The following is a 26,375-nucleotide window of genomic DNA, read 5'->3' as shown; positions in this document are numbered from 1 at the left end:
GGCACTGCCACCACTTTCGGAATTGTTGAATGCCCCCCCGACCACCTCACTTCACCTCACCTAGGGAAATTGAAGCACCATGCTAAAACACAGTAAGAACACCATTGTCGTAAAGTGACTAAGTCGACTTTCCTGCAATACAAACTGGTGTCCTACATTCTCAGTTTTGTCTCAAACTCGCTTCATCCAAGGAGGGGCGGCGGCATGACAGGGCCCTCGCCTCTACTTTTGCTCCCCCGCCAAAACAGCCACTCTAAACTTTCCGTCAAGTCCACAACTTCCCAAAAATTCCTTCCTACCTTTTTGAGATTGGTCCCTAGAAGTTCCTGATGGAAACTTGTGGATCTTCCCGTTCTACGTATGGCTCAAAAATTCAAGGTTACCCAGGGCCTCGATCCGGTCCCGCGAGGAACAGGAGAGACACCCGGTACGTTACTTCCTCTTCATCAGAATGTTGTAATTATTAAATTTTTTTTTAAACAATAGTGGATCTAACCCTCCACCACCATTGAGAGAGCGCAATCACTCGAAGTGATTAACTCGCTTTCTTCCAGTCGCTGCGAACCAAAAAAGCATAGCTCGTCCAGAAGCGGACTAAAAAGAAAGCAAATCAATCCCTCCGAGGGGCCTTGCTTTCCCCGCCGACCTTTGGAAGGATTGGGCTCAAGAGCCCCTTGACAACGGACCTCTTCCGTCGGTGTTTCTTCTGGTTCCCTAGGTCAGAAGCCTCATCAATCTAGGTAAGGGGATTCCGTGGCGCAATGATGGGACTTTCCCCCCTTCGAAACCGTTGTAGTCCCCTCTCCGCCCGGACTACCTCCCATCTCCCCCTCTCCACCACCTTCTCCTTCTTCGGCTTTGGTTGGCTCGAAAGCGCAACCGCAGTACGAAAGAACCCCTGTACCGCCTCCCCGCACCTCGTCCACAAACTCCTCTTCTCCTTCTGGGGACGCCCAACGGCTATCCCCAACACCGGCGGAGCGTTCTTGTGGTTCTCCCGCCTCCTCCTCGCCTCGAACATCACGAACGTCTCCGAACTCCTTCTCCCCTTATACCTCCTCTCCCCACCTCTCACCGCCGCCGCCAATTCCATCCTATCCTTCAAGCCTGTGAGATTGAACTTGACGAACTGCCGTTTCGCGAGGGGACTCATTCTGAGCCACCTCGACGAACCAACAGTCGTCGCGTCCAGTTTAACCCTCCGCATAACATCCCCTTCGGCACTCCTCTGGGTCTCACGGACTATCAGGTCTACCTCCTCCACACTCAACTCCGTCACACTCCTCAACTTCCCCTTCCCCTGATCCCACAGTCTCCTCAACGACTCCTCCGGTATCTCCAAAATGGAGACATCACTCTTCTCCCACCTCTTCAACAACGCTCTCCTCTCCCTCTCCAACTCCTCCGCGGCAACCTTCTTATAACGCAATGGCAAAAGGTGCCGCTCCATATCTTCCTCTTCCTTCTTCCCCCACCTCATCACCGCATTCCCAACTCCGAACCCCCTTCCACCACCACACTTCTTCTTCAGCCTCTCAAACTCCTCCAAAACCTCAAACTCCTTTTCTTTAAAAACAGGTGGGACCCAAACTCTACTCCTATCGTCCAAAATCGCAGTGCTAAGTAACCACTCTGACATGGTTTCTTGGCACTGGATTATCCCGCTCGCTAGGCTAGAACGTGTCGACTGCTTGGAGTCTCGGCCGCTACTGTCTTGTCCTTCTTCCGCTGGCTCTTCGGAGATCGTGCTCAGAATTGTTGGTCGCATGTTCAGCTTATGCATGGCCTCGGTTCGACGGGTCTTACGGGCAACCGAATGTCTTTGCGAGTGACTCGAGGAAGAACGTGATGTTGACGACGACGATGACAATCGAGAACGAGATGCAGGTTCTGAAGCCTCGGGAACAACTTTAACCACAGTATTTCCCAATGACTGCGGCGCCGAAATCAACGTAACGGACTGTTTTTGCTCCTCTTTGGTTTCTTCAACTTTCTTCTTCTCTTCTTCCTGATCAACCACTTTGTAGCAATTCTCAACATCAACCCCCCGTGTCTGGCGATGGGAATTTGCCGTCCATCTGACCAATATGCTTGAACATTAAGATATCCATCTGCAGTGGTCGGCGGAGGGATTGTAATAACCGAGCCGCCGAATTCTTCTTCTGTGCCTGGGAAATGTGGGTTCCAGGGGTATACTGCTGCGATTAACGGATGAAGTCCGGAAGACTGATCTTGATTTTTGCAGAACGGAACGTCCGCGACGGTAGAATCTTGGCGAACTGGTATGTTTTGTTCGGGTATAACTTCTACTTCTTCTAGGGAGGCTGGGGCCAAGGACATTGATGTGTCGATGGGGACCTTTGTTTCCTCGTATGTGCTAGTGCTAGCTCGGTAATCAATAGTAGCAACATCGATATCAAAGTCCCCTAGAGAATCTCCGTGAGGCGGCGAAAGATATCGTTCATCCGACGGAACGGCTTGTATCGAAAGACCTCCCTCACTATCCACTTTACCCTCAAACATCATCTCATCTTCAATACGACCTTCTTCTTCACCAGAAAAGTAACTCTCAAGTGACCCCATTCTAACGAAAGAATTAACAACGGGCTTAATAGCCTCCAGAACCCTCGCAGGAATCTCTTCATCAAAGTCCTCATCCGTGACACGTAGCATGGCAGTCATGGTCTCAGGGGCTCGAAGATTATAGTAGCTCGCCTTTTTGCGAAGGCGCCTGATGACTGGGACGGGAACGGAAGCCGCCACATTGGAGCGAGCGATAGAGGTATCTGATTCACTGGTGTTGGTCAAGGTTGAGATGTTGGTGATGTCTGATGCGATTGCTTCGACTGGTTCGAAAGTGGATTGCTTGATACCACTTTCTGAAGGTGTGGATTCGGGTGAATGGTGGGTTTGATCATAAAAATTTGGGACTGAAGGCTTGCGTGTTGGTGTAACAGAGGTATTCTCTTCCTTTACGATAGGAACTACCTTCTCAGGCGTCTGCTTGATGACCTTTTCACTCTGTTGAACTCCTTGAGGCCTTTCGTTATCCTGTTTCCCGAGACCATTAGTAAAAGCTTCATATAATCTAAATTAAAAAGAATGTTAAAGGGAATCTTTACCTCATCCGTAACTCCACCATTCTCAGCAACCCAATCCCTAACAGCGTCAAGCCCAGACCTTGCCTGTCTCAAAACAGGATTCATACGATCATATACAGCTTGGTTCGCAGTATGTCTAGATCTTCGTTGCTCTGGCGTTTCGGACGCAAAATCTGGATTCCCTTTACCACCACCACGGGAAGGCGTAGAAGGCCTTGTACCACCACCACGGGAAGGCGTAGAAGGCCTTGTACCACCCCCACCACTAACACTAACACTCGGAGAAGGTCTTCGTGAAATTCCGGAATGTGGAACATTCAAATTCAGTTTGCTCGACGCATCCCTGGTAGTATGAGTTGGTAGAACGGGGGAGACCTCAAGTACATTATCGAGTTTTGAAACTCCTCCAGGTGAAGGTTCGATGGGGGACATTGGTGTGTCGATAACTGCTGGTGGGTTTGTAAGGAACCTTGGGGAACCCTCTGGAACGCTGGTGGGTATGAAAGGAAGCTCAGCAGTAGCGTGGAGAGATTGTGATAATATATGGATTTCTCGGGGAGAAATCTCGGCCGCAGTAGGGGGATCCGAAGCGCGTGAATAAACAACGCCTTCGAATGCAAGAGATGAGGCAAAACCATCACTTACCGGTGAAGCCGGTGTGTTTTCCTCAACCTGTGGTTTTCGAACAGGTGTAACAGCTCTAGTAGGTATATTTGAACGCGGAGAAGCGACACTATCCATTGCTCTCGGAAGGGATACGGAATAAGATACCCGTTGTTGTTGAATAGGATGCTTAGAACTTACAGGACTAGAAATAACCCTCTCTGAATGTCGAACTACAGAAGGAGAAGTATCTGGTTTGCAAATAAGTACTTCGCTTCCAGCTCCAGGAACTCCAGAACCTCTAGTAGGAGGAACTTGAATCTCCGCAGTAGGGGGAATATAATTACCTCGACGGGAAGAAGGAGAAACAGCAGGTACCGGTTTAATCGGCGGTGTAGAGCCAGGTGATGCGTAATCCCGAATAGGACGGCCACCATACGTAAGAAGCCTAGACCTTTGAGGCGTCGTGGAATCCATCCTCGAAAGCGGGCTCGGAGCAGGTCTCGCAGCAACACAATGTTCCGGAGGATAAAGAAATTCCTCCTCTTGACTTTCAATCGGAGAAGAATGATTTTTGCGATTGGAAGGAAATTGTCTAGCTCTTAGCAATGGAACTGGAAGATTTATCTGACCCCTAAGAGTTTGTTCGAGTGTTTGCTGTCTTTGACGCGTCGTGTGTGAACCGTTAAGTCGTTGACCCGGTGCAGGAGCTGCTGGTGGACTTGAAGAAAGAAAAGTTCGTGAGAACCATGAAGAAACGGGGCTAGATCGATGCTCGTTTCTAGCAGGAGAACTAGATGGAGGAGATGAACTCTCTGGTCGTGGTGTATTATCACGACTTGAAGACATCTTGATAATGTGAAAGGAAGACTTATAAAACCTTTGCTAGAAGCGAAGGAAGCTACGGGTTGGTAGGGAGAGAGGGAAGATAATGATCCTTTTGAAGAATCTCGTGAGAAAGTTGGAATGGATAGAGACAATGAATTACTTGCAGAAGCAGAAGGTAGCTAAAGAAGGTAGGTCGAGAGTAAAGAGTAGTGTATACGAGATTGTGAGCAAAATGAAGCTGAAGCTAGGTAGCTGCAATTGATAGAGGCCGAAAGGTAGTTTGTGGTAAAGATAGAGAAGAAATGAAGAAGGTAGTCTTCATGGGAGCTTCGTAAGTGCATAAGAAAATGAAAAAATTTTAAAAATTTTTGAAAGAATGCAACTCATAGGGTGGGTACGAGGAGCATGAAGTGTTGACCTCCTCAACAGAGCCATCGGGTTATTAAGCCCTAGGGCCTGCGAAGAAACTCAATATTTGCTTTTTGAAGTAACGCTCAGCGAGGGTTGTGGCAAATAAATTGTATAATTGTGGCTTCAATAGCTTCGGTGGTAGGGACAGTGGTGACGTAGTATATTCAATCCGTGTCTTCGCTTTTCCAGTTCTCCCAGTGCTGATATCAGTTCTCGTACTATCGTCAACGTCGAATATAAAATTCCGTTGCGGGGAAAACTTAGAAACAGGTTAACTAACCGAGGCCCCTAACTGCTGAAAACCGACAGGCTTGCTGTATAGGGTGAATGAAGTCGTATTCGTACACATGAGAGGCCCGAAAGAGTATCCCTGAAGATTGATATCAATGTTGGGAGTGCGCGGGGAAGAATCGCTAGCAAACGTCGCGTATATCCTTCGATACCACAAGTCGCGATGGCATCACAGAAAAACAGAGAATAGGAAATTCAATAGAACTCATTGAAACGTGAAGACACAGAGAATAGATAGCGATGTAAGACAGAAAGGATATATAGAAATAAGGAAAGGATACTGAGGATTGAAAGAATGCATCGTGTAAATAGGGAAGATATTGAACTTGAAGCATCGCGACTTCACAAATTTCAACCACAAAGGGGATATAGAACTGAAATGATAGAAAGCACACACGGACAGAACACAAAAACCATCACATGAAATTCCAGGACACTCACCGTGCTAGATAAACTTAAAGTGGTTAGTAATATAACCCTGATTAGCTATCCCAAGTTAGTACCTATCACAACTCCTCCTCGGAAAACTTTCACAAAAACCACAAAGCAGAAATCAAAATGAACAACTCAGGATAGAAAGACAAAACAAAAAAACATCAAGTGAACGGAACCTCAAAGTAAAATAAAAGAAACAGCATGTCTTCATTAGTTTACGATACATAACAAAGAGTTGATATTCCTCTTCTTTCAAAAAATATAAAAGAATAAATATTATTATCCTTTTTTCTCGGGTTTTTCGGTTTTTTGTGGGTGTAAAAAAGAAAACGGGACACCAGTAGTAGATCGTAAAAAAAGAACAAGCTAAACGTGATAGTAATGGTGGGAAAACTTTGGTTAAAAATACGTGAGATTCCAAAGTTTTCCCCAACACGGGGGTAATGATGGAGAGAGGGAGAGAGAATGGGTGGCCTAGTAATCAATACCAGGCCACCGGAAAGAAACATCTTGGTTCCTGGAAATCTTCTCTTGTGGTACTGAGGGGTCCCTCGAACGTTAGTTCGTATGGGCGACGAGGACGTACTCTCCTCTGGTTCGGCTACAGTATCCTCGCTAGCCGTCGACCAGGCGGCAGGCGCCATTTCTGGCAACCTCTGCTCAGGCACTGCAGGGGTGGTTAGACCAGATGACTGGGTCTCAGATTGCTCGGACCAGGGGGGTTGGCGGCCGGTTATAACCCCTCGCAGACTTCTTGATAACTCTTCCGCACGCAGCTCATCCACCCACCTTACCCCCGCCTCGATCGGAGCCAAAGCCGTTATACCCCATAATTATACTTGTGACTATTATAAAACCCGAACGCCCAGGATCAACATCCCTCGTGCAAAATCCCTGTAGTATCCAAAACCGTTCATTGGCTGAATCTTCTGTACGACTTTCCTACTCCAGAAGTCCAACAACCTCTCACAAAGCGTTGTGTTGAGAAATACATTACCACCCACGACTACCCCAGATAAAAACCCATAAACGAACTATATTAATCCGCAAAAAACTTAACATCTTCCAAATAACCATAAGCCTTGTACCCTTTAACCCCTTTGAACGTTTTAAAAAGATATTTTATCGTGGTTCGGAAGGTGCTGGGTAGGGTTGCAGCTCTAAAGGCAGGCTTCGCTGCGATTACGTGATCGCAACACAATATGATGGCCGTCATATTCTTTCCCTCATCCTGTACCGTGTCTATTTAAGGACCACCTATTTCGTGTAGACTAGCATCGATCAAAACTTGATATTCACCAATTCTTGATTCCCAGCAAGGAAATTCTCTATTTTAATAACTTTAGAAAACAATCGCGAGGTTATGAGCACTTGAGATTCCACGAGTCACGAAGCTAGGACATTACTGGACATTTCCAGAAGCATACCAGTTACGATAGCAACGAATCCACCCGTCGGACAACCTGGATTCTAACCAAGCCCCAGCTCTTCATCAACAGTCAACTACTTCCTGGACTCCAAGGAAGGGAAAGGCATCTAGAACGGTATCTGAAGCTCCTACCTTGCCGGAGATATCTAAAGTTTTTGAAGTTTCTGAATCAAGTACAAGAACAGACGCCAACACAAGAACTGAAACAAACGTCACCGGACGAATCATTCCAGTCCGCAATGAGTGACGCTGACGTCGTCGAAATAGTCAACAATAATAGCGATGGAGGCCTACTTATCCCACCCAGGCCTGTCAGGCTCGCTGTTCATTCCGCCTGGCCCCTTCAAGGTAACAGCCCGCTCTGTACCACGACCATTAAGCCACTTGAGGAAGGCAATTGGAAGGGGTGGTCAGTCATCATTAAAGGACTACTAGAGGGAGAAGGCCTTGGCCACCTACTCGAGGAAACTAAGGATGAAACCGTCGACGCTGTCACCCTTGCACGTCAGAAGGCAGCAGTCATAACACTCATTTGGAGATCACTCAGTGCGGCGCAGACCAACCATCTTACGGGACAAGAAATAGAACCTTCGGAAATCTGGACCATCCTGAAGAACGCCCATATTTCCTCGTCGGCATCCACGAAACTGTCAGTTGAGGTCCAGCTCGACAACCTAACCAAAAGGAAGGATACAATGCAGCAGTACCTACTGAAGGCCAAAGGGCTTAAGATAAATATGAAGCAGCTGGAGGAACCCTAGGGTTCTGGGAATACGCGTCTATGGTCTGCAATGGCCTACCCAGCGAATTCGACGGCGCTGCGACAATTATTATGGCTAGCGTCGCTAACGGCACTGGTTGTAAGAATCATGATGAATTGTCCAAAGAACTTGCCATGATTGAGACCCACATTATTAACCGCAATGAACGCCGTGGCGGCGGGAATTCCAATTCCAGCCAGAATAACGCTTTCGCCACTCAGAACAGCTCAAGCCGTCGCGGCCGTGGTGGTAAACGGAGCAACAACAACAGTTCTAATTCCGGCGGTCGAAACACAGGCCAGAATCACGAAAGCTGCAGGCTCTGCGGTAAGCCTGGCCACAACTTTAATGGAACACAACGCACACAAACGCCCACCTGGCTGGCAGCCTCGTGGTGGCGGTAATAGGCAATGCAAGTGAAATTCGTGGTAACCGCCATGTTGCCGGCTACGCCGGATCTAAATTGTCTTCTCTGTAAATAACTAGTTATAACCTACAACTCTGTGATTACCATATATTTATATCCTTTCTAAGATCTTCAGACTTGAAGTATTACCCTATGTTACATAGAAACATATACCCCCAAAAAGGTGTGCACCCATAGAGTAGGAACTAGCAGCCTTGATGCATTCGTATTTTGTAAACTGGAAGAATTAAAATCTCGATCCCGGTACGATCCATCATGAATGAATTTCTTGTAGAGGAGAATGCCTCGATAAAACATGATCTTGTACAGTCATCTTTGGTATCGTAGGATATCGCAATAGTCGACCCCCGTAGAACCAGATCCCAAAATAACCCTTCCAGCCCCAGCACTCACTATAGCGCAATATCCCGCGAAGAGGGCTCTAACCCCAATATACCGCTTCGCCCTCCTTGACCCTCCCATATTCACCCGTGCTCGGCCCTCATGAATTCGTCTCCAGCGTAGATATTGTGTATAGTTGAGTATAGCCCTGACAAAAAATGTCCCCAACATCCCACAAATCAATTCAGTTCGCGCGATAACCACCAATCTTGCCCACAAATCTAAATAACGAGTTCCGAGAACTCCTATTTCTCTTTTGTCCCCACTTCTCTTCACAGACAACCCTCAAGATCACCATCCAAACCTTCCCCTTTCTCTTTTTCTATCCTCGAACTCTCGCTACGAGAACGGTCATTACCCGTCTTATTCGGGACTTCGGGTTGATTTGTAAGTTTGTGCTCCTCTTTGAATACCTCCGGGCCGTTCGCCGCGTCGGTGTTCGTGGTGCCATGCTATTGAGAGTTGGTTGGAGGTGTGGAGTGATGGAACGCGAGCTAACTTTTCGACAGTCTTTGAAGACCAACGATCGGAACACCAGATTTTTCGCGATTCAAACCTTTAGGTATTTGCGCTCCTTGTGGGTATTATCCTCTTCCTAAATAGCTCCTTAAGACCCCCTGGAATGGTTCATGGCGCCTGAGAACCTCGTTGTTGTAATCGAGAGTCTTGCTGACTGTTGTTGTTTTTTCGTCTCGAAGCCCGGGTCTGAAAAATTCAGATATACTTCGTAGTATCCGAGATTTGTGTCTCTTGGTAAGGAATATCTCCATCCAAATGTCTCCTTCAGGGCCTTGTAGTATCCCATTTGAAGTATCTAGCATTCCTCTGCTCCATAGGTCCTATCTCGGAAATAATACGGCCCTCTCTAACCTTCTAATTCCTGTGGTACCACAGCTTCAAACCTAACGAATCTATCGTCAGATATTTATCGATAAAAAGTCAGATAAACCACAATGGCCAACTTACTCCGTAAACTCTCAACCTGCTGTCTCTGCAGCCTTGGCCACGATTCAGACTCCTCGGAGTCCGAAATCGACAACACCACTATCCTACCACACCGCAGGCCCTACGAAGCTCCCAAGAGCATTTTGAAAAAGGGAGGGGCGGTGGCCACGGAGGCCGCTGGAAACGATGACAACACTGCTGTCACCTCTGCTCAAGGGGTCCCAAAATGGCAGCCCTTGAACAACCAAATTACCAGTTGCCACCCCCCAGGCTCCAAAGTCTTCAGACCAGATCTTGACAACCCGCGCAAAGATCCCTATCACCAGCCTAGCGGCAACGATGAGTCAACTTTGATCATCGAACAGGGCTCCAACTTCCCTGCTGTCGCGTCTGCTCCAGATCCCGAAGACTCAGAGAATCAGTCGTCGTTGGGAAATATCCTCCCCGAGGATCTGGTCACCGATCAACCGCGCTCTGCCTCCCCAAGAAATGCTCCGAGCTGCCCTCCCCCGCCGCCGAAGAGCATACCTTCCAAACCCCACCAGGGCACCAACTTGCCGTTGCCTGCTCAAGCACTCCAGTCGGCCCAGACACCACCGACGGCCTTGCCGCAGTGGAGCTTTCAACTCCATCCGGGGTCAGCCACGACTGCAGCCGCCTATGCTGCCCCCAAAGCCTCCACCACCGCGCCCCCTACACCATCGATGACGGTGAGAGAGGTGGGCGCCCCTATCCCCGATATACCAGAAGAGACGGTCTAATCCTTTTATCACGCGTCCAGGCCGCTGAACAAACTCTACCCGGGGTAAATCTCGTCACCTCCGATGATCTGGTGGAGTACCTTCAGATGTCCGGAGTCAATGTGGGTCCTGGAATGGAGAGGAGGGTAAAGCCGAAATGATGTGTTGCTGCTACTTACAACGTTTTTACTCCGGGGGTAAGTGGGGTGCATAGAGGAGGAGAAGAATCGACTGATTCTTCTTGTCTTCGGAAGCTCTTTCTTCCTCTCTCACCAATCTCTGTTGTTTGTCTGTCCCATTCGTCTGTTTGCTCTTTTGCTTGCTTTCTTGCCTTTTCTCTTCTCGAAGAGCTCAAAGGATTGCTGATCTAATTTGTGTGTCCCCTTCACTTTGTCAGCCATCGAGTTCACGAGAAGAAGGTCTACTTGTCTTTCGAAGTACATATCCACTTACATGCTTGCCTGGTTAGCTATGGCGGTGGTGAAGGGGGTGGGGGTGTTGATGGAAGAGTGGGGTAGAGGAGTTTCAATGACTAACCTGTGGGTGCGAGGGGGAAAAAAACCCCTTTTGTCCCTTCCGAATTGATTTCCGCACGCACCTGAATTGTGTACTGCACGCGCCGCCTACCTGAGGACTATGGCACACCTCTCTATCACGGGGCCTGGCGACCGGCCCCAAGACTGCCCCCTTCTCTAATATCAAGGCTGAGAAATACTAGAACCACTTGTTCCAGAGGTTTTTAAGATTCGTTCCTAATGTATTTGGCGAATTTTTGAGTCAATTAGTGGGTTACACAGGACTCCGTTATAGCCCCACAGCTGCAGTCAATTACTAGCTATCGAAGCTATTCCCAGTGCACGTCCTTACACATGAACGCTTCGAAGATATAGTGAATTCGTATTATTGCATTAAATATTCTAACAGATCATAAACCTGCAAAGGAAACAGAAAACAAGATGCAAAAAAATAGACAGTCTATATGCTTTGTGAACATAACAGAAAAGCAGATTATTGATACAAAAAGAGCAAAACTCCGATCCTATACAGTCAAATATGATTATTAAATCCCAAAACATTTTCAAGTCCAGCTCTTTTTTCGTTGAGGTCGTATCGCATTTCGATTAACTTTCATCTCCAGACACCCTCGAGGATTGTAAGAAACAACTTAAGCACCAAAGTTACCCTTTGGAACATCAACGACATCAAACTGAACTTCGTACTCGCCATACTTTGGCAATTCTTCCTTCGAAGCTGGGAGGGTGACAGGGGCGACAGCGATTCGAACAGTGAGCTTATCAACGCTCTTGATCTCAGAAGATTCTCCATCCGGCAAGGAGATTCGGACCTTGAGGTTCTTCTTGAGGTATGGGACAACAGTTTCCTTTTCAAGATCCTTGATCTCACCGGCGACAACCTTGTTAAGAAGGCAGGAAGTAAGAGGAACGATACCGCTGACAATGGATTCCATATGGCCGCCATCGACAGTGGTGATGATAGAGTGAGTACCAACGAGATTCTTATCAGAAGCCCAGGTCTTCGAGTCACTTGGAACGGTTCCAAGGAAGATATGAACGTTAAAGCTGCTCTTCAAGGCGGCGTTGTTGACGGTGATTTCAGACTCCCAGTCTTGGTACTTCTCGTTTTCAACGACCTTGTCTTGAACTGTGGTGAGTGCATCTGAAGAAGGTGAAGTATTCAAGTTATCGGCAGGCTTGACATCTTGGCGTTTCTTCAACGAGCGCTTGTGCTTGGCGGCACGAACAGCAGGGCCTAGATTTCCGGATGGTGTTCCGGTAGCGTAGAGTCTGTTGACAGCAGCGATAACATTACCCCGATTTTGGTTCAAGGTCTCAACATAAGAGTATCCGAAGCTTTCAGGGCGGGTGACACCAGTAGGGGTGTGGAATGTGTTCGCAGAAGAACGGAAAGGTGGCATCTGAAGGTTCATATGTTCTTGGGTACCACGAGGGATAGCATACGTTCCCGGCGAAGTTCCGGAAAGAGAATATCTGCCAGGATTAACAGCTTGCCAGATCGCGAAGAGGCGATCCATGTTAGCGTGATGGAGCCAGAAGATTGGGTCGAACGCAGCATTATCGACGAAGCTCATGTGTCCACCAGAGCCAGTGGTTCCGTGAATGGTGTCATGAATACCTTCAAGGGAGTCTCGAACCGGTTGACCAGGAGGAGCCACTCTAGTGCCAACGGTATTGAAGTCGGCATAGCTGATAAGTCGGTATGCTCTGTTCCTTAGATCACCAGCAAGTCTTGCCATGGCGTTGTTGAGAGCAGCACCTTGCGAAACGTATCCATCAGGAGTGTTGACACGATTGGGCCAACGGTAGGTCTCGCGCATGCGACCGAAGGGTTGGGTGGCGAATTCGGCAAGATTGGTTTGGAATCTATAAGTGTAGAGTGGATTGGGAATAGTCTGCATACCCGTTTGGGTCTCGACTTGGATGGTTGGCATTTCGCCAACTTCGCGTGGTACCCTAGCATCGGCTGCCCAATCCCAATAGGGAAGTCGGATCGAAGGAAGAACATTATTATATCTCCTATGCAGGCCGGTGTTACCAGACTGTCTGATTTCTTCAACGACGGCAGCGGCATTGCTCCAAAGACTTTGCTCGAAGAGAGAGAGGTAAGGACGATGCCATGGGAGGAAGATGACGTCCGCATGTGTACAATATCCGGTGTTAGTATTGGCTCCTCGTGGAGCATTTACGCCGGCCCATGGCATGTATGGTCTACCGTGAATACCAGCGATCTGGTAATAAGACATCGGGTCGGTAGTTGGCATATTTTGCATCCTTCGGAGAGCAAGGAGGAGAAGATGGAACTCGCTCCGATCTTGGTTGTTGATCAACGTTCTGATTTCTTTGCGGACGGCGACCTGTCTAGCGGAGGGATTTGCGCCTTGAGGACCAGTGACAATGATAGTGTCCTGCTGGCGGGCGAATAGACTATGTCTATCAGCCACACCCCATTCTGTCATACCGGCAGAAGCGGGGGCGGCCTCAACCTGGGTGAGGCCGATGGCGCAGGACGCCACAACGGCGTATTTTAGGGAAGACCAAACAGCCATTGCGTTATGTTAGATCTTTTGCCGAGTTGTAAACTTAGGAGAAGCTTTCTTTTTTAATGGATGATCGAGGACTTAAGCAAGATGGATATCAAATGATCGGGGTAGCTTAAAGGATATCTAATATATATGCAGAAAATGGAAACTTTTGTTGTCTAAAGATGAGACTCTAAAGATTGTATCGAAAGAAAACGAAACTGTTGTTGGGAGAAGCCGTCTACGGCTCTTAAATAAAATGATAAATTTTGGAATTGATCGAATGGATTACTGTTTGAAGATGTGCTCGAAGCTTGTAATTGTTGTAGTGTGATGAGGATATTTCGACCTAAGAGCGAGGAGGATGTGCACCTTTATAGACCTCGAAGTTCGAAGCACTGCAGACCTTTCGCAATAGGGAATATCGAAACATTAGCCGTCATGCTAGAGAAGATTCTGCGCATGGCTCGTACGGTCCCTGGCAGCTTGGGGATTACCCCAGATCATCTCAGCTTTGCTAGCAGCAGCATCATACTGCTGTCATGACGCACAGAACGATATCCGTAAGTAGAACTTGCTAAAAAGGAAAGTATCTGGCCTCCCCTGTCGCGGTGACCAGGGTGTATGTTTAGCTCCTGTAAGCCTTTTCTGCAGACGGGGGGTCCAACTCAGTCAGGCCATGAGGCCCTGTGATAACTTTTCTTTTTTTCAGTACTACCTGATAACAAGACTTACCGACACAAGCTAGAACCCGAGATTACGAGACTGCCAATTCCGCGTGCACGCTTGAACAAAGCGGATTGCGTTTCATTTCCACACTGATCGTTAGAACCCTCTGAGCACATTCTTCTGGTTCTGGTAGCTCAATTATCGATAGGGCGCGAAAGAGAGTGACCTGAGGGAGGCAGGAGGTTGAAGCAGGTACATGTTAATACAGTGATGGAACGATAGGCTGAAATGTTTCCCACCCACCCCCTCATGCAAGCCGTAGGTACAGGTGTGCACATGTCTCTGGGAATGCAAGAGATGCGGTTCCTGACATGACTGCTGACGGCCGCTTGTCATGTCACAAGCGAAGGCCGCAGACCCACTCTCTGCTCTTCGCAGGGTTCGAAACCGTGGATGGAAGTCTTCCTTGGTCGACTTGGTGGGGGAAAGGGGGTCCCTTGACCTGTCGGCGGCGTATCAGTTAAGATGTGGAAAACCCCCTTCCCCAAACTGGCAGCTGTTGGTGCCGCACTACGTTTCCGGATATGCGCCCCGAACGACCACAACCTCAACACAGTTTTTGTTTGCCAGGGCGCATAAACAAAAGTCTCCGATGGCGGCTGGGCAATGTCCATAGCATTTCTTCCGCCAAATTAATAAACATTCTTCTCTTCATGCGAACCTTAAGCCGTCACTGCTTTCCTTTCTTATGGTTCGACTATCCACGAACTGATCCGGTCCTCGTGGCTCTCATCTGTCGAAAATTATTTTTCTCAAAGGCGTCTTTTTCATGTGTGGCGTTGTGGATGAAACCCTTAGTGGTTCGGGATCACAGCTTTCCTCAAACGTTACCAAATAGAGACAATAGCCAATCACGAAGCTCGAAAAACTTACTGTTGAAGAATTCTTTCATAATCAAAGTGAGGATCTTATTATTCTTAATCCTCTTATTTTTATGCGCTTGCTTAGGTATCAAAAACGCCGAAGTAGGTTTTCAAGGATATTCCATTGACATTATACATTGAAGATGGTTTTTTTCAAGATCAAGCCGTTGTGGTAACTGCAGGTAACGATATGGTTGTTCATTCTCAGAGCTCCCTAGTGCATCCAAGAGTTCCGGCAAAGTGGTTTGCGCTTGTAATCGGATCCCAGGTGGCCTTACCACTTCAAGATCTTAACATGAAAAATTTCTTCCTTGGGGATTCGCTATGATCCCTCGGCAAGCTACGCTGCTGCCCACGGCATCGAAGGCGGTGCAGTAACTCCCTCTTAAGATGTCTCAGCCCTTGTGATATCGAAAAACATTTCGGATCTGAACACACCCGCAACAATTGACAAAGAAGGTAGTGTTACAGTAACCGACCCTAGCTTGGTTGTATTTCCCCAGTCTTTTCTCCTATCGGTACCCTTTCATAACCTTCGGGTCCAATCGCACGAGTAGAAAAATTCTAGAAAATCTGGTCTTGGATCTGGTCACCCCATCCAAGATATTCTTGTCTCTTCGTTTAAACGCTTGGCGTCAGTCTTCCGACACCCCTGTCGCTGCCCCAACATCATCAGCAACACGAAAAGGGAAGTTGTATATTTCGCAAATGAAGCTATATCGGGAATGCGGGAATGCTTTAGTGTGATCTCTGATTTCAGCCACAAAGTTCTAAATGTTTTATTCCTCTTGCTTCGAGGGATACGTAATTCTACTGATGGGATTGGTCCCCACGATCTCAACAAAAGGAATAAAAAAATAATTAAAGGATACACCCTGACGTCGGAGACCTTCGAACCCACGTACATACGCTCGATTGTTTAACATTCCACATGCCAGTATCCCATGATGGTAGGGATATAAAGTTTCATGCTTTTGCCTATTGTTCTACAGGGGTAAGCGAAAACCAAGCCAATAATAAATTCAAATCCCAGACTCTTGGAGGGTAGCTATGCTGTCGATCAATTGATCAAGGCAGCCCCAATCCATGGCTAAGAGACCTCATGATCTCATGGTGGGCAAGGCCTCGCGATAAAGAAGCCGGCAACCGATTATGGGTGAAAAAAACGAGATGCCGGTAATTTTACACCCACATGCGTGATGTTATCTCCGGCTAGCAGGGGGAGAATGTATGCACTTAGGCGACTTTCGGGGAATATGCATTAACGGTTTTAATTGACTGTAGGGTTTCAACGACGATCAGTTTGTTGAATAGGGCTCGCTACCGGAAGTTTTGATGCGGTGCTACGTTCATAAGACAATTGATTGAAGACAATTGATTGTGAATTAATAGATGCTATCAGCTCGACCCTGACAAGGCTGCAACCTTCTCCGTGTAAACTTTGTATCATAAATTCGGCTATAATTACTAGATATAATCGCAATATATATTTTATCACTATGCCTTGGAAAACATTCAACCTTGAGCTGCGGTAGACATAGATCAGGTGATATCATACCTAGAAGAGGTGCCTAGGCACCAGTATCGAGACTTTAACTACCGTGTATTAGCAGGGATGCATGGACCCATCGACGCACGGATCATGTCATCAAAGCTCAAGGTCGCCGGTATGAATTAAAACATGTACTCATAATGATGTTTCCGCAAGAGAGCTCCACTGCACTACTAAAAGACCCACTTTGTTCCGATCCGTGGCTGCCGTCCCGTTCCATGTGGCATTCTGACTAGAGTGAAAAGACTTTCAACACCGCTAAGATGGAGCCGAGGACACGGCTTAAAGAGCTCTGGTCTATAGCTAACTTAATCAAAACCTAAATCTTGGGGCCTTGAATTTTTTTTTTTAAAGAATTTCCAGACAAAGGTAGCAAATCCGATAGTATCTGTTCTCGTGAGACAACGTCATCTGAAGGTGTTAATATCTCCCCGAGAAACCTATGACTAAAGCATTAATCCGATGAGTATTCTCGCTAGTTTTTCAGCTTTTGCATTGCTCCCTTTTATTCTTAGCCAGATCTAAGACCGCGTTGTTGTCAAATGGTAATCTTATAATTATGTCCAATGACATGTTGTCTATGTAACCCATCACAGCTGAAAGGTACCACAAGGAGCGCCTGGTATAACAAGACGTGCCTAGATTTAGGTATATATGAACCTGCCAACTGGGATAGTAACTCGAGAACTGCGTATGTAAGTCACAAGCCGAGTCCTCCGCCTCTGCGGGTTAGTTATTTCACCCAGACCCTTTAATTAACCATACTTCTAGCACGTGGTATTGTTAAGGAAGGTGGTACACCACGCTGCGATTATTTTTGGCAACAAATCCGCAACAAGTTCCAGGTACCACTGTAGCTGAAGGGAAAAAAAATCCTTTCATAAAATCCGAATGCGAATAGAATGTTAAGACAACAATCCGATACAGAAATCGAATTCACATGTAAGGGTTTTTGATAAACTAACTCGAAAAGTCTGGGGATAAGCGAACTTTGGCAGCTGCCAGGCCCTCCCCAGGTGCTTGGAAAAATTTTGAGCACTGGATGCGCGTGTAACCGATGCCAACCCAGGTTGTCGGATTTCTTCTTCATTAATGGGAGTTCTTCTACCCGTTTCCTGGATTTTGAGAACGAAAAATATTACGGGTATGCCGATGGCCTCTGAGGAACGTGTGTACTCCAGGTGGTAAGGGGAGGGATTTCAGCCTCAAGGCGCTCACGATCATGGGTATTACCTGCTTTATTGTGCTGGATATCTTCTGGGGTTTATCTCGGTAGCTTGGTCCGAGGGACACCCATTCAATCGACCGAGCGAAAATTTTTATGAATAGAAAACTTTTCATAAACGTTTCTTTTGGAGGGCACATTGTCAACCGGCGGGCGCATTTGTAACGAAAAGAGTTTTACACTGAAAATACCGCTGGCTCATGCATACAAGGTTCTTTGCCTCAGACGTGTACCATGCAGGATCCGCCGCATCAAAATTTCAAAATATGCGGGAGGGAAGATCGATGCGGGTAGGAGAAGTTTGGATAGCCTAGCCGAAGTTAGGCATTGTTTTAATTTCAGGTGAGAACGTAGACTCAGGGCGTCTATTGTTGCACGGTTACACAGTAGAAATGAATGTCAGGTTTTGAATGAGACTATATCTCAATCATTAAGTTTCGAAGTTCTTCAAAAGTTAAAGTTGTAGAGTCGTAGAATATCACCCGGGCATGGCGTCAGGTCAACTACGTTTACAGTTTTTGTAGCCTTGAGGCCACAGTTTTCGAGGCATTGACGGTTGTAATATAATGCAATATCCCCGACGAACGATTTAGCAAGCAAAACGGGTGCGAGGCTGCGTCCGGTATTCAGATATCGCGGGCATTTAAATATTTCAACTAATATGCCACAGCGTGCATGTTTTATAACACCTAGCTGCAAATTTTATTTTTTTTTTGCATTCAGCGATGCATGGTCTGGTATGGAAATATAGTCTCGAATCTATTTATGAATTACTTTCAATGAATGAGTCAATATGAAATTGTGACTTATGCGAAATCTATGGATAGAGGGATGGAATATTCCAGCAGATCAATTTACTTCAAAATGAAATGCCCAAGCTATTGAATGAGGCCTATCCTACCATTGTGATCAAATAGCCTCAGCCTCAAAGTTCAGCCGCAGAATGTACCGTCGATGATGTTGTGTTGTCCGAAAAATGCGTTGACGTCGTATTGTTCAACTCAGTAGCGATCGACGGGCACGCGTTTCTCCCAGACTTCACGGCCCACAGCTCCATCCCACATCCAGACCCCTTCCATCCGCCTCCAAACATGCCCAAAGAACGCTCGATAAACCCCGCCGCTGCCCACTTAAAGTCCGAAAAGGCGAAGGCACTCGCAAAGTCTCGAGGACAGCGACAACAGCAACGACAAGAGAAACTCGCGCGTCGCAATCCGGACCGGCTACAGCGACAGATCGATGAGTTAAGAGATAAGGAAACTAAGGGATTGGCGTTATCTGCACATGAAAGGAAGACTTTGGAGGAATTGGAGAGAGATGTCAAGGCTGTGAAGAAGGCTAGGGAGGCCCTTGGGGTTCCTCAGGAACAGGAACGAGGGCAGCGGGGGGATAGAGGGAGCGGCGATCGAGGGAGAGGTGGTTTTCGAGGTCGAGGCGGCGGCAGGGGTGGTTTTGATGGGAGACAGAGACGTGAAGGAAGGGTTGGTGATGATGGAGAGGATTCAGGTAAGACTGCAGTCTCTTGTCCTTGTGCGAGGGTCTTCGCTAATATTTGTAAAATCGCGGTTCAGATTCATCTACTGCTTCTTCGGTTGCCGATATACCACTGCCGACCGGTCCACCTCCGTTAAAACAGCTGCAAATCGGAAGGAAGGATGTTGAGCCGCTGCCTGCGCACCTTACAGGGCTACCATCGAAGCCGGGTACGGCAGGAACAGAAACGGGAGCACCAAAGGTTACCCAGCCGGTGGTAACAACCTACTCCTCCGCTCCGGTCATGAGGGACTTGAGGAAAGAGGCGACGGTGTTCATGCCTGCCGCCGTCCAGAGACAGAAGAAGGTTGCCGACGCGATCGAAAAGATTAAGAAGGATGCAGAAGACTTGAATATCGAGGACGAATGAGACTCCAAGTCTACTACGCAATATTCGGATGTTTATCGCAAGCTTTGGAGTCGATCGGCATAAAAGTTTCAAAGCGCCGATGTTTGGGAGACCGGCAAGCCTAAGGAATCGTCATCTCAGTGGTCTCTGCACATGTGCTTGGATATACTTTTTCTGGGTAGTGTCTTTGGGAAGCATCTCAGGCGTTTATAGGCCGGGAAAACTGTACATTATACGGCGTTTGGAATTTTCTGTACGATATATCAATGGTTGGAGGGCATCTTTGAAGTTATCCCGCTGGATTCAAAAGGGCCTAGCGTTGGGTATTGAAACTATGGAATCGATTTCCCTGAGACCCCAAATCCAATTATCGAATCACAGATGACTTCAAGAAGCGGTAGAACATAAGCGCCCGACCCGAATACCTTACATTGGTCATAAAAATCCGACAAATCCAGGCCTACGACGAACAAAATCTCATCTGACTCACATTCCGATCAAATCGCGTACGACCTTGCCACACTTGGAATAGCTTCATGATGCTGTATAACGTTACGCAGGAAAGTGGGGCAACAGATGTGCCGGCGCCGAACCTTGCATTTGTCGACGTCACCGATATTTGTCTCTACTAGGGAGAGGGTTATCCCGTGAATACGTGAAGATGGTGTAGCAAAAACGTGTTTAGAAAGGAGAATTATCCAGTCTATAAATTGGGGCTCGATATCACCTCTTCTATCTTTCCTCTCCACTATTCATATCAATTACCTGCGTCTTTTACATTCAACAATATTAACGCTACGGCCTTATTCACATTCCATACTACAGTGCTTCATCGGCCAATCTTTATTTCTCCTCAACATGCCTCGATTCATCCTCTTCATTCGTGCTGACGAAGACAGCGAGTCCGGCAAGATGCCGCCCCAAGAGGCAATCGAAGCCATGACGAATTTCTGGAAGGAACTCGTCGCCGCCAACGTCCTTGTCTACGGTGACGGTACGTATCCACCCACCTATTAGTTTAAATAATCACTAACCCCATTGCTAATGTTAACAGGCATGCACGCCTCCTCCAAATCCACCCGCATAATCTTCCCAGGCAATGGTGCAACCCCCCAACTTCGAAAAGGACCATTCCCCGTCAACGAACTAGTAGCCGGATTCTGGATCCTCGAAGTCAAAGATCATGACGAAGCTCTCATGTGGGCTAAAAAATGTCCTGTCGTTAATTCTCCAAAGGGGTGTACGTTGGAACTTCGTCCGTTTATTACGATGGAAGATGCGAAGGATAGTTTCACGGATGAAATGCGGAAGGAATATGAAAAAGGAAGGAAGGTTATTGATGCCAAAGTTGGGTTTAAGAAGTCTGAATGATAAGATGGTTATTTTTGTTTTGGTGTTCTATTTGATATCTGGATTATTTCTAGAGAACACTCGGGTTGTCTTGTGCCCAGACCTGGTCGGGAGAACCGCCTGTACGAAGATTTGGATGAAGGGATCAAGCATGTCCGTTCCAGTGATATACTGAATCTAACCCCGCAATCATATATGTATTAAGAAACTCCATGATTCAGTCTAACTTAGTGATCAAGTATCCCAAGATGTTAACTTAACAAACCCCAACATGAACAGATTAATATCTATATCTCATACCTGAAAATATAACCGACTCCCTAAAATTAGCCCTATCCAATGCGCCAAAATGTCTTGAGTTGACTACCGTAAATCATTCAACCGAACGTCCCCAGACATCCGCAAACCATCTCCACCCTCTACACCCACCCGCGGCCTCAACCCCCTCTCAGACCCAAAACTCCCGTTATCCTCCCTCCCACCATCCATACTCCCACCACCCTCATACATCTCCCACTCGTTATTGACCTTCTTTGTCTGTAACCGCATAACATCTCTAACAACCTCCACAAAAACATGCTTTATACTCTCCCAACTCTCATACAACGGATATACACTCACACAAAGTGTACTAAGCACTAACCACGCTATAGAAACATACACCCAAACCGTAAAAAACCCTTCAGAAAAGATATACCCGCTTCCAAAAAGCGGCATCGGTAACACGATTAATAATACCAAACTCATTATTACCGTGATCTTCTTTGATCTTCCAAGGACTTTTTCAAGGTGGTCGTAGGCGTGTATATCCGTCATTATTCCCCCAGGATGACCGTTTATGGCCTCTGCCCGCTGGCGGTGATCGTCGGATGCCAAATCTGCTGCTTTATCCGGATTCCCTTCTCCAACGAGCTGGATTTGTCGCATACTCAACCAATCGTAGTTATCCGGCCCCGTAATGAAGGTTATCACGGGTACAAAAATAGCAGGGCTACAAAGCGCCACCACATTCCCACACAGCATCGGTAAATTCTGTCCCGTGCTGGCCACGGTTATCTCATTATATTTGAATTTCGCGACTAAGAGCCAAGTAATAAGGGAACAGGTGAGTCCCAAGACGGGGCTAAGCGTAGCAGCCCACATACTCTGTCGCTTCGATAAGAGCGTTAAAGCGGCAGGAAGAACGGCGGGGGAGATTATAATACCGTTGAGGAGATAGAGATATCCCATTGAAACTCCGACGTAGTATAATCCTGTGGAGAACGCGGCGGAAAGGAAACCGAAGAGGATGACGACTGCGTGGGCGAACCAGATGAGTTGTCGGTCGGTGGCGAGGGGTTTGAAGTAAAATTGGTAGATGTCGAAGGTGCATATAGAAGATACTTTCGAAAAATCGTGAGCAAATTTGCAGTGGGTTAGGGTCCGTGTGCAAAGCATGAATGCAATTGTAATAAATAGCTTACCGGAGATGAGTTCTGCGGATGTAGCGGATGTTAGAACCATGAATATCAAGAGTATGGCACAGACCGCGCCGCCTTTCCCCATAAGAGCGGTAGCGGCCATTGGCAAGACGAGCCCAGCATTAATTTCAGTAACTGTAAGTTGCTCCGGATATATCTAAAGGCAAGATATTAGCAATGAGAAATTGAAAGTAGTGAACGGAAGACCTATCCTACCGGGAACGCAGGGCTCTTGCTCAAAGCCAGCCCAGCAAGTCCCATAGTTGTCGCCGCTAGCCACGGAATCCCAAACCATGACAGTCCCCCCAGTACATAGCCTGGAAATGCCGAGACTGGCGAAGCCGCAATGGCTTTATTATAATACCCGTTGTCGCAAAATACAGCGCCAAAGTTGCCGACAAGGTTGATGATGAAAAACATAGCTCCCTCCCGGCTTCTCATCGTAAGATAACTACCGCCTTGGTTGCCGTCGACGGGGTTTGCGATAGACATGGCGACAAGCTATAGGGATGTATCAGCGATAGGATTTATGACATTGGTTAGGGAGGGCTTGCGTGTGTATCGACTTACAGCATCATAAACTGCTTTTGGAGACCCGAGAAGTGGGCTCGTCATATACGCCTTCACCGCGAATATCAAGAGGATAATCATTAGTATGCAGGTATGGATATAATCCGCCATGAATGTTGCCTTGAGACCACCGAAAACTAGATAAATCCGACAAGATCGTACCCGTAATCAGTTCCTGAAGCATAGAAAGGGGTCGTAAGCCGTGGCTTGATTTGAACGTACGGGTATAGAGGACAACACCTATGGGTAGCATGAAGCAAGCTACGGGTGTCGGCATCCCTGTAATCGATTCTACAACCGCGCTGCCACCAGTTAGGAGCATAGCGGTAACCCTTTAAATCTCGCCCATCAGCATCCCATTGCGATTCTCTATATCCCCGGAGTTCGAGATTATGTGCGAGTGCCATGTACCCACAGAATATTCGTGAAAAGTCCAAAGAAAATGAAAACAATATGGGCATAGAACCCATATCTCGCCCGAATAGCCTCTAGAAATGTATGCGCATTTGGCGCCCGACGTTTAAGCTCGATAGCCAGTGTAGCGAATAATAGAATCTGGATTGTCGCTCCGGATGCGTACCAAAATGGCCCGCTGACTCCATATCGATATGCGACGCCCGAAGAATGTAATAGGGTTGCGGACCATGTCCACGAAGATACAACGCTGCATGCGACCAGACCTGTTTTGACAACACGTCTATGAGGTTGTTAATTCGATGTTTGTGTTCGGTGTACACCGATATGGAAAGTGATGTGGAGGTAATAAGGATTGTATATATATACCCTGCGGTTGTGACTTAAAGCCAAACATGAATGTTGGAAATTAATTCAACTTGCAATAAAGTGTCGCGAGCGGGCGAAGTTCCGAGATGAATCCAGTTAGACTTACATTGTTCAACAGTCTGCTTTTCATTATGATATCTCTTCAACAGCCACGTAATACATATCATAACAAGAGCGAAAGTGAATCCGAGTCCTAGCACGATTCCATATCCGTATGCTGGCGTCAAAGGATGGTTGACATTGCTGAAAGTCTCGGTCCCACTGGTGTGTTTGTCCACATATGGACTCTCAGAGCCTCGATCCATCGCTTAGGTATAGTTAACGGTCCCGAGATTTCGGTTATCGGTAGCGACTGTAACTGTGTAAACTTTGCATGCGATGCGGACATGGTAAAAGAATCGAATGACAAAAATGAAAAAGCCAGTGTCTTCTTCTGCTTTCTTTAATTACTAGCCCCGCCTTATCGGTGTTATCTCTTGGAAATGCGAACGGCATCGCTTTGGGAATGTCTTTTGAATTCATGGAGATGGATATAAAGCCCGAAGCCTGGATCACATTACATAAGTTAAAATTCTTTATCTCCCAAGTTGGGCTTATCGCAGCTTCGGCATCGGCCGAGGTGCTGCGCCAGGTACCGAGGCTCTTCGTCGTACCCCTATTAGGAAGCTGATTCGAACTCCAGTTCTATATATACCACTTCACAAGACTTTCAATGCCTTTATGTCTGGAAAAATTCATAAGCAGTATATCGAGCCGAACAAACTATGTACATACCATCGTAATCACATCGATTCCGAAAATTCTGGTCTTTCGACCCTTCACACTGAAATAATGCGAGGTACCATTCGCTAATCAGCGTAGTTGCTTGGCAGACTGGTGGGTCCTTGTGTACCCCCACATATCCGCCAAGACTAAGCCTCAGGCCCACCGAATTCGAACCTGATATCAAAACACTAACGTCAAATGGAAACCTCACCCGACCCAAAAAATAATAGGTATATGAGAAGATGGGAGATACAGGCCCCTTATACTCTAGGCAGGCCGTACATATATCCACGAAGGGAGAGATCTTCTCAGCAGAATCACCGATATATCAATAAGGACATTAGATAACTGGACCGGAGGCTGGCCATGACAGGGTGAGTTTTGACTGACGGTATGATATTATCACCCTAAAAGCAATGTCTATCTATCTATATACATCAAATAAAATTTCCAGAGAAGTTTCAAAAACCCACAAATTAGCTAAAATCAAAGGAAGATCCAAACACTAGGGTAATGCAGTATGAAGAAAACAAACATGATTATGAAATCAAAAGATCAAGAAATAACGCCTAGAAATGTGAAGTAAGAGTGTGTAGAATTCGAACGATGCATCCTGTATTCGTCTTCGAATCAGTAGAGGTGCATACGTATAGTGTATAGGCAGGTGCAAAAACTACCAGTATCGATAGCCATTGGTATACATCAAAGCGCCGCCGTTCAGCGACACAATCATGTTTACGCTGACAATGATCCTTTCGATTGGGTAGTGTGTTTTGCATGGCTAACAGCCGAAGTTGGTCGCGCTATCGGTAGAAGTTGGACTGCTATTTAAAGAGGTAATAGTACTCGAAGGACTCGAAGTGATAGTATTCGAAGAACTCGCAAAGGATGAAGTGCTGAAAGAACCGGAAGTCAATGATGCAATCATACTTGATAAGGATTCTTAGGCGCTCAAGCCAGTAGTCGAAACTGAGGTGGCCGAGATCGTAGCAGTAATACTGGGGGTTAGTGTATGCGAAAACCCATTCATGGAACCCGGCGAAATAGTATGGAACGTAGGTGTGTTCCATTACCTCGTGGGTCGCCGATGCTGGTGATCCTCTAGTCGGAGTATGACACAGTGGCTATCGGACAATGAGTGCAGAAGTAGAATCGCAAAGAATGTCGGTCGTGCACTTAGAATGTACTAGGAGGCAGCATGAGTATTATTGTGAGAGTGTAAAGATGGTTCGATATGACAGGGTAGCAGGGCGTGAAGAGGTAAAGAGGCGAAAATTTTTCATCATTTTCCAATATCGAACCTTATGGTGCCAAAGTTTACCGGAACCGGAGTGGAGCCGCGAAGCTTCGCTGGGAATGATACTTTGAAGGTTACTTTCTCTCGTCGGCTGGCACCCATAAAGCCCGTACCGAGCTTAGAATTACCCTCCATCCAAAGTTTGTATTTGCCCATGGGAATGGTTGTAAGAGTCTGCATGAGTCTAAGTTTTCCATGAAAGGTCGAGACCTGAAGTTTATTAGCATCGAAGCTCAGTGTCCTGAAGCAACGTGGGTATTATACCAGTGATGAAATGCTTCGTGCCCAATTCGCCCAAAATAACATCGTATCGATATAGTAGACTTGATTCAAACACTGCGTCCATCTAGATGCTACTTTATGGGGAGTTCCGGCCCTGGAGCTCTCTGAATCGTTTCTGGAATGAGTTGAGGGAACTGTTGCATTTTGTTTAGCTTTGTGTTGTCGCATTGCTCCCGTCATCACGTGGTGGCGCGGATTCTAATCAAG

General features: G+C 46.9%; 7 protein-coding genes across 7 annotated transcripts; 4 read left to right on the top strand and 3 right to left on the bottom strand.

Annotated features, from left to right (window-relative positions):
• Positions 1–736: 736 nt before the first annotated feature.
• On the bottom strand, positions 737–4,181 carry DFL_000041 (uncharacterized protein; the record flags this gene model as incomplete). Its single annotated transcript, XM_067633137.1, has 3 exons — positions 737–2,008; positions 2,098–3,051; positions 3,123–4,181. 3 exons carry the CDS (start codon positions 4,179–4,181, stop codon positions 737–739), a joined length of 3,285 nt encoding a protein of 1,094 aa, XP_067494561.1.
• A 3,156-nt stretch (positions 4,182–7,337) lies between these two features.
• DFL_000040 (uncharacterized protein) lies at positions 7,338–7,859 on the top strand (the record flags this gene model as incomplete). Its single annotated transcript, XM_067633022.1, has 1 exon — positions 7,338–7,859. One exon carries the CDS (start codon positions 7,338–7,340, stop codon positions 7,857–7,859), a length of 522 nt encoding a protein of 173 aa, XP_067494560.1.
• A 1,761-nt stretch (positions 7,860–9,620) lies between these two features.
• On the top strand, positions 9,621–10,373 carry DFL_000039 (uncharacterized protein; the record flags this gene model as incomplete). Its single annotated transcript, XM_067632903.1, has 1 exon — positions 9,621–10,373. One exon carries the CDS (start codon positions 9,621–9,623, stop codon positions 10,371–10,373), a length of 753 nt encoding a protein of 250 aa, XP_067494559.1.
• A 1,144-nt stretch (positions 10,374–11,517) lies between these two features.
• Positions 11,518–13,437, bottom strand: DFL_000038 (uncharacterized protein; the record flags this gene model as incomplete). Its single annotated transcript, XM_067632788.1, has 1 exon — positions 11,518–13,437. One exon carries the CDS (start codon positions 13,435–13,437, stop codon positions 11,518–11,520), a length of 1,920 nt encoding a protein of 639 aa, XP_067494558.1.
• Positions 13,438–18,870: 5,433 nt separating this feature from the next.
• Positions 18,871–19,682, top strand: DFL_000037 (uncharacterized protein; the record flags this gene model as incomplete). The annotated part of the gene is made up of 2 exons (XM_067632673.1): positions 18,871–19,285; positions 19,351–19,682. The coding sequence occupies 2 exons, from the start codon at positions 18,871–18,873 to the stop codon at positions 19,680–19,682; spliced, it is 747 nt and encodes a 248-aa protein (XP_067494557.1).
• An 837-nt stretch (positions 19,683–20,519) lies between these two features.
• Positions 20,520–21,032, top strand: DFL_000036 (uncharacterized protein; the record flags this gene model as incomplete). The annotated part of the gene is made up of 2 exons (XM_067632560.1): positions 20,520–20,655; positions 20,716–21,032. 2 exons carry the CDS (start codon positions 20,520–20,522, stop codon positions 21,030–21,032), a joined length of 453 nt encoding a protein of 150 aa, XP_067494556.1.
• Positions 21,033–21,374: 342 nt separating this feature from the next.
• DFL_000035 (uncharacterized protein) lies at positions 21,375–23,363 on the bottom strand (the record flags this gene model as incomplete). Its single annotated transcript, XM_067632444.1, has 6 exons — positions 21,375–21,567; positions 21,673–22,393; positions 22,475–22,628; positions 22,688–22,972; positions 23,042–23,178; positions 23,264–23,363. 6 exons carry the CDS (start codon positions 23,361–23,363, stop codon positions 21,375–21,377), a joined length of 1,590 nt encoding a protein of 529 aa, XP_067494555.1.
• Between the last annotated feature and the right edge of the window lie 3,012 nt (positions 23,364–26,375).

This window comes from Arthrobotrys flagrans, assembly GCF_004000055.1.
Source record: "Arthrobotrys flagrans strain CBS H-5679 chromosome Unknown unitig_15, whole genome shotgun sequence".
Classification (NCBI taxonomy): domain Eukaryota; kingdom Fungi; phylum Ascomycota; class Orbiliomycetes; order Orbiliales; family Orbiliaceae; genus Arthrobotrys; species Arthrobotrys flagrans.
This window is presented reverse-complemented; position numbering and strand designations above follow the sequence as displayed.